A 7,815-nucleotide genomic window follows, 5' to 3' on the forward strand; every position below is an offset into this window, starting at 1 on the left:
AAGTAAGGCAGGGGTGTAGAAGCCCAGCCATTTGAGTCCCAAGCAGACCACTCTGACAGGCAGTGCTCATTTCAGAGCTCCCCACTGGTTGGACCAAGGCTTCATTGGACCTGCCTTGAAGTTCAGCTTCTTTAACTTCCAAATCCTGCTTCCTCCCTTTCCTCTCACAGGTGCTGAGCCCCAGTAAACATTTTATACCCCAAACGCCATCTAAATGACAGCTTCAGAGAACCCTACCTGTGACAGGCCCTAGACTACCTGATAGCTTGGTAGAGTTTTATGCTCAGAACTCCAAACTTTACCCTTGATACGTGAACAGTGAGTTGTAGATTTGAGAAAATGCCTTTCTCCTTCAACAAATCTTGGCTTTCAAAAATGTTGTCGTCCATGGATAGAAAAAAACAGATTGAATTTGAAACTCAAAGTAAAGGAATAACTCCTTTGTTTTAGACTGTGTGTACCCTTTTCTTGAAGCAATGAATGCCACTGATTCCATGGGCAGGTTTCTGGAAAATTTCTAAAGGTTGCATTGTATGCAGCCCATTTTCCTTCCAACTTAATCTTAGTGAAAGATACTGCCCTGGTTGTCATCCATGATTCCTACTTCTCCCATCCCCTGCCACCTCTGTCAATCACCAAGTCCAGATAACTCTTTCTCCTAAACATCTCTTGGGTCAACACACTCCTTTCCATATCCATTGCTACCATCATCTGTTGCCCAGACTTCTATAGTAGCCTCCTGACAACGGTATCATCTCTCTGGCCACCAGCTGTCCTTCCAACACCTGTGTGTCAAGTGGGCAGTTGAATATAGGAGTGCATAGCTCAGAGGTGCAGCCCGGTAGAGGAAGAGGAGCCAGCAGGTGAGTTTCAGAAAGAGGGTCACTGAGGCAAGAGGGAAAACCAAAGGAATGTGGTATTCCCAGAGCAGAAGATGGGCAGTTTTAATTGAGGACTGGTTAGAGGTTAAGGTGAAATACAAAACACAGAGCAGAGAGATCATGGGTGATTTTAAGAGGGAAGTTTCACTGGAGTCCTATGGGTAGAAGTAAAGCTGGAATAAACCATGAGAAGGAAAAAAGCGGAGGGTTTTTGTTTGTTTTACTGTATGTGAAAGAGAAATTGAGGAGCTGGAGGGGAATATTGGATGGGGGAATTGGGGTTTTGTTTGTGTGTTTTTACCATGGGACATTCTATAGCATGTTTGTGCATTGATGGGGATGATCCAAAAACAAGCACGAATTGAAAATGCAGCAAAGAGAAGGGAATCCTTGAGAAGGTGCTGGCGTTAGGGTTCTAGGGCTCCAGAGGGTAGATGGGCTTTTGTTGGAGAAGCTCTGCTTCCTCCATTGAAACAAGAGAAATGGAGGAGATGGATATAGATTCACAGATTAGGTGGGGAAGAGGATACATAAATTCTTATCTGATGGTTTCTATTTTTTAGTCACAAAGAACATTTTAAAAATCATGTTTAATTCATATTTGAGGAAGGTTTGAGAAGAGAAACTGTAGACTTTATGAAATAATCTTCATGATATTGGAAAAGCTAATTTACCAGGCAACCATAAGAGGAATGTTGAGTGTTTTGTTCAGGTTTTTGATCATGAATTTAAAGTGAAACTGGTCACCTATATTTTGTGTGTGTGTTTATCCTCCAGTAATATTCTAGTTTTAAAATGCAAGTGTGGATAAACTGGACTCCATCAGGCATGTTTTGTTCCAAGCAAGTGTTGACAGATGAGAGAGGTATAAAGGAGGAGAGGAAATTTTCAAGGAGGTGATTATAAATTATAGACTATGTGGTCTAAATGAATAAGAAAGAAAATAAAAAGAGGGGACTGACTGGTGGGTGATGAGAACATGGCTGATGGTTTGGGGATGTCAGTGAGGTTAAAAAATCATGAGGAGATCGGGTTTTCAGAAGCAGATTTGGAGGTGGTGCTGATTGCAGTAATAACCAGGTAGTGTGTGGTAATAAGACTAGATCGGCTGTAGTAAAGTGGAGGAAAAAGCAACTGGAAATGAGAAGGTCAGGGAGCTGGAAATCCAGAGTTTGGATGTCCTCTCATCTTGCACACATCTCAGCGTTTTGTTGTTGGTGGTCTATCTTTCCAACAAGTATGTTACTCTCTGAAGGAAGGGACGACGTTTGTCTTGTCAGTACTTCCTCCCTAATGCCCAGCATGGTACCTGACCCATAAAATACTCAATAAATATTTACTGAATGAACAAATAAGTCTATTATTTTAAAAAATTCTAAAAGTTATTCCCGGATTGAGAGGTGCATCCTGGGACACCACTGTCTCGACTCCTCATGGACCACTTTTTGTGAGCGGCCTTGTGGGTAATGACATTTACTACTGCTGTGGATGCTGTGAGAAGCACTCCTGTTTAATTCTCCATGGTATTTAGTATAGGGGCTTGCTGAGGAAGTAATTCACTCCCTTACGCATTATTCCCTCCATTAAGACCCACAAGGGAAATTTTTTCTAGGATTTCATTGCTTGGAAGACCTGTGACTCTCCTGAGTGAACAGACAGTTTGTGAGTCTCCTAAGCAAATATGTTTTCCTCTTTGCTCTGCCCATTACAGCCAGATGTGTGGCTGAGGCTCAACTTCAGCAAGTATGCAGGAAGATATGGCATCTGTTTGTTATGAATTATTTTACCCTTTGCTTTATCTGATTATCTTTTCCTGGTTTCCTCATCTTGGTGATTTCTTCTCATGTTTTTGTTTCTATTCTGGAATCTTTCTTGAATATTTAATGCTAGAGTGTTTTCCCAAGGTTCAGTCAGATAAAGTTTTCTCTTGACCACTTCAACTGGTGCAAACTTCTGGTGATCATGTCGAAAGCAAGCCTGTTATAAACTATAATAGTGAAGATTCAGATTAGGTCCATTTATAAACAGTACGCGTTTCTGAGGATTTATTGAGCTAATTTGAGTTAAGCTTAGAATTTCTACAATATATAATATTCAACGTGTCATCTGTCTTGGACAATACCAGGTACAAAATTGTTTACGAAAAAGTAAACACATTTCTGAAGATTTATCAGTTAAATCAAAGGCTCCTATCTGAGCCTTTATTAATTTAATTGAGGAATTTTACGAATTTTTGATATATATTTGCTTAATCAAATAATTTAAGAAGCGTAAAAAGAACTGAATCACGTCTAAAGACTCTGGGAGCCTTATAAGAAAGGCAAATGTGGTACTAAAGCAGAGATCCAGATGACACATATGGACAGAGGCCACTGCGGGAGGAGAAGAATAAATGGAAATGAGAAGACGAGTGAAACTCTATAGGACTAACCTCATGGGAACACTGAACACAAAGATGTACACACTGTAAAGGGAATGAAAGGGAAAAACAGAGGAAACAGGTTACAGCTGTGAGCTTTGCAGTACACCATAGTGGAGAGTCATTAAATACATTAAGCCCATTAAATACTGTCATTGTGGGAAACTGTATTCCAGAACACTCGTTGACACCTATTGTATTTTATAAGAGCTGCTTTCCTCAGATGGAGATGCGAAGCTGGCAGGACAGAGAAGGAGCGCAGCTCAGCAAGGGTGATCACACAGTGGGGCGGAGACCAGACCACTGCATGTATTTGTTGGGGACAACTGAATGCTTCTTTCTCTAAAGTTTGATCACTAGTCTCATTAAGTGTTGTGTATGAGAAGAATGAGATTGTTAATTGTGTTTGCCGTGAAATATATGAGTAAGCAAATAAAACACATTAAAAATTTATCGACAACTGTAAAAATATTCCAGAATGATGTAACTTATGTTGGTACAGCTAGTTTTACATATTTTTGTAAACTACCTAAAATCCTTTTTTGGGAGAAGCTGGGTTATTCATTAAAGAATATAAAACAGGACTACATAAAGTCATATTGCCACTATTGATTTTAAAAAATGACCCTAGGGATGGAATGTTTATTTATTAGTGTTATTAAAACTTCTAGTTATCATAGACTGTGAGCTTCTACTATGCTAAGCGATATGCTAGACAATTTTTGTGCATTTAATCCCCATAGCAATCCGATGATGGGTACAATCACTATTCCCATTCAGTCATTCAGCAAGTATTTATTGAGTTCCTAATATGTGCTGGCGACTTTTCTAGAGTGAGTGAGACAAAGACCTTGTTTTCTTGGAGCTTCCCTACTAATGGAGGACAATGAACAAATACTAACAGAATATAGATAGTCATAAATGCCAGGAGGCATCTAAAGCTAGACGAGGGGATGGAGAGTGGCAGGAAGTACCATTTTTGAGTGGTCTAGAAGGGCTTCTCTCAGGAGAAGACATTTGAGAAGAGACTTGTATACAGTGAGAGAGTGAGCCATTTTATAAAAGAGGTATCAAAAACTCAAAAAAGGCTAAGTAACTTAACTTGTCAAGGGTCACAGAGAAAATGGCTGAGCTGATTTGAAGCCTGGGGTATCAAACTCCGGAAGCTTCGCTTTCAGCCGTCATACCTCATGCCTCAAAGTTCTGGGCTAATCTCACTGCAGGCCTCGAGGGCAGTTTTGAAGGTAGGATCTCAGCTCCTGGAATTCCAGCTTCCCACATCAGGGTTTGCCGCTCCCCGAGGCTCAGTGGCAGCCCTGCTCTGGCCACGGCCATTTGGCGAGGCTACAGTTTCATGGCAAAAAGAGAAACAGATCTTTGATTAAAATCTATCGAAGAACAGCTGGGAATCTAATTTTCACAGTTTTGCTGTGTGGAAATTAGCAGGAGGGGAGTGTCCTTGGGAACTGCGTGTGCAGTGTTAGCACCTTCTAAAGCGTTACCTGATGTACCTGCAGATGTTCACACGGCTTGAGGGAAATTCACATTGGGCCCTTGCCTGAGTCCTGTGAGATAAAGCTGATAGTAGTAGAAATACATTTCCCCCTTTAATCCCCTCTCGTTTATTTTCCCTGTCATGCTGTAGTCACTGCTGGAAGGGCGTGCAAAGACTCTGTCCCATTACACTTACCAGACCAGCTTCGCTCAACTAGAATCGCTGGAACCCTCCCTTCTCTCCCTGGAACCCTCAGCGTGGATGGCAGATAGTCCCTGGCTGGTCCCATGGCACTGTGTGTATGGGCTGGGTTTAATCCCTCTCTTTCCCAGTCCAAGAATGGGAACTAGTAGTAGGTGCGTGTTCTTAAGAAGGAGGGAAGAGCATACTCTTGAGAGGAGCCTGGATCTGGGATAAATCCCGGAAGAAACCCTGGCACCTAGATGTGCAAAATAACAGTCTTCAAGTTGATGTAGATTTGAGTAAATCTCTGAAGTTTTTGGAGGTGTCACAGATGGACTCAGAAGAATTGTAACCTGTGCTCTTATCGAGTACTTATTAAAAGCACCTTGGCTATGCACATCACAGTTCTTAATCCAGGAAATATAGAGAGCACACAGTCTCATGGGAGGGACAGACATGAAGAAGATTATCGCATGATGGTGTAAGACAGGCAGAAACGGGGTGACGTGGGAAAAACAAAGACTGACTTTGGTTGGGGGGGGAATCCCAAAAAAGATTCACAGAGAAAGTGCTATTGGGGTTGGGCCTTGAAGGACGAGAATAATTTGCCACAGGAGATAGAAAAGGAGGGTGATATTCTAAGGTAGAGGGGATAGCATGTCCAAAGACACAGAATTCAGAAGTGACCTGGCTCCCTCGGGAAACAGCAAGCGGGCAGGAAGACGCTCCTGCAGGAACCGGTGGAGGGATGGCTAGAGAGGAAGCTGGGCCACATGAAGGGCCTTCGGTTCCCAGCCAGGGGTCCGGGGCCTTTTTCTCTCCCGTTGTGGAATGGAACCATATATTTTGGAACAGAGGGGACCTTAGAGAACATCTAGTTGATAAAGAAACTGAGACTCACACGGTGACTAGATTAAACTACATACTTAAAAATAGAACATGATTTAAGAGTTCATTGCCAAATGAGCATCTCCTGAAGATTTTTGTTTTGATTGAACACATGTATATTACTTATCAACATATTTTGTTTCTCAGGTATGCTCGTTTGCAAATGATGGACAATGTGTTGTTAGGGCTTCAGATTCTGACAGCCGTAAGAAGTTGGGTCTGTCAGTGCATTTACTGCACAGCATTAAGATTAATGCTTGGGACACGCACCCACACCATGCAGGTGGGAGTATAAGTTGGAACAGCTCTTCTGAAGGGCAGTTTTGTACATCAAAACAACTATGAAATCTGAACAGCATGACCTCAGATTCCTTTTTAAAGAATTTCTCTGAAGGGACTGGCCAGAAATGCGTCTAGAGTATATTCATTCATTGTAGCATTGTTTATAATGTCAAAAAACTGGAGATAACCTACATTTTCTAATAAATTATGGTATAATGGAGTGCTCCATCAGTATTTAAATGACTAAATAGAAATTTGTTTACATAAAAGTATATTCCTAAATGAAAAAATAGGTTACAGAATAGCATGTACAATGACCCTAATCTTGTAAAAATTAGATATGTAGTCTACTTATGTGTACATATGAAAAAAAGTCTGGAAAAATTTATACCAGGATGTCAATAGTGGTTATTACTGGGTGGTAGGATAATAGGCAATTCTTAATTTCTACTATTGGCTTACCCATATAACTTCTAGGTTTTTTGGTTTCACAATGAACAAGCATTACTTGATGACTTGCATAATAAAAAGTTACACATTATTTCCCCACGTGTGTGCAGACTGATTGTTTGCCTGTTTACCACACCTGTTTAAGACTCTTTGGTTGTTTCATCCAGGTCTGTTTGCCCAACAATTAGGGAAAATGAAAAAGAAGCTTGGGGACAGTATATTATGGCTGGAAAACTTCTGCCTGTGTAGGTTGTGTCTGAGATGGGAAAGATAAGCTAGGTTTATCTTCACTCCTTTTTGGAAAGCACAAATCTTTAGGTTAAGCACGGCTGGCCGACTTCCAGAATCCATTTCCTTAGCAACTGAGTAGCGTGATAAATTGGATAAATGCATCTGATATTTTTCAAATTGTCTATGTTGTGCAAAAGTCTCACCCGGACACCTGGATCCCCTTTCAAAAACTGTGATTTTTCATATTCTGCACATAGAGATGGAAATAATCTTGGGTTAAGCCAGTCCTCTTAGGGGGCATTGCTTATTTTGTTTTGTCCACTTATTTGGACTCTGGTGTTCAAGTGTGCATCGTCCAAATCTAGTGTCTGTTTCTAACACTTTTAGAAAGGATTCTGTACCTTGGGTTTTATGAAGATGGTAAATGTATTGTGGAGAATGAACTGAACCACCATTCAGTGTTCTTATGTATAGACTGTAAGCTGCAAAGGAAAGATATATAGCAGATTCTGCCCTTTTCTTTTTTCCCTCCTCCCTAAGGAACTTGGAGATAACTTTTTACTAGACTAGCTCTGGTCCAAGCTGGTGTCTTTTCTGCCTGTCTCATGTTCCTCTTATCTGAAAAGCTCCCATCTGCCCTGGGATATCTGCATCTTGCTCTTGCCTTTATTACAGAGTCTTTATTTATGGCAGAATAAAGGACTGATGTATCAACTGGTGTGAGTTTTCCAATTTTTTCTCCTCCTTCCCTGTTTCAGACGGGAAACAAGGTTGTTCTTATTTCTTTACCTTGGAAACTTTTGCAGGGCAGAGAGAAGCTGCTTGAGGTCCAAAACTCTTCGAACGTGTTTTAAAATCTTGAGCTCGTCACAGAAATGGTGTTGGGTGTTCTGGAGAAGAGAGATGCAGAGGGAGCATCTCAAGGACAAGGTAAGAGCAGGGAAATCCCAGGTATTAAGAAGGTCTGGAGGCTGGTTTATCTGGAG

At 41.1% G+C, this 7,815-nt stretch overlaps 1 protein-coding gene across 1 annotated transcript in view; it reads right to left on the reverse strand.

Annotated features, from left to right (window-relative positions):
- SLC24A5 (solute carrier family 24 member 5) overlaps window positions 1-4,635 on the reverse strand; it is a 30,659-nt gene extending 26,024 nt beyond the window's left edge. Inside the window, exon 1 of the mRNA XM_007170453.3 lies at window positions 4,519-4,635. Coding sequence (XP_007170515.2) covers window positions 4,519-4,635 — 117 coding nt within the window. The remainder of the gene's footprint in view (window positions 1-4,518) is intronic.
- Window positions 4,636-7,815: the final 3,180 nt, after the last annotated feature.

This window comes from Balaenoptera acutorostrata, chromosome 3, assembly GCF_949987535.1.
Source record: "Balaenoptera acutorostrata chromosome 3, mBalAcu1.1, whole genome shotgun sequence".
Taxonomy (NCBI): Eukaryota; Metazoa; Chordata; class Mammalia; order Artiodactyla; family Balaenopteridae; genus Balaenoptera; species Balaenoptera acutorostrata.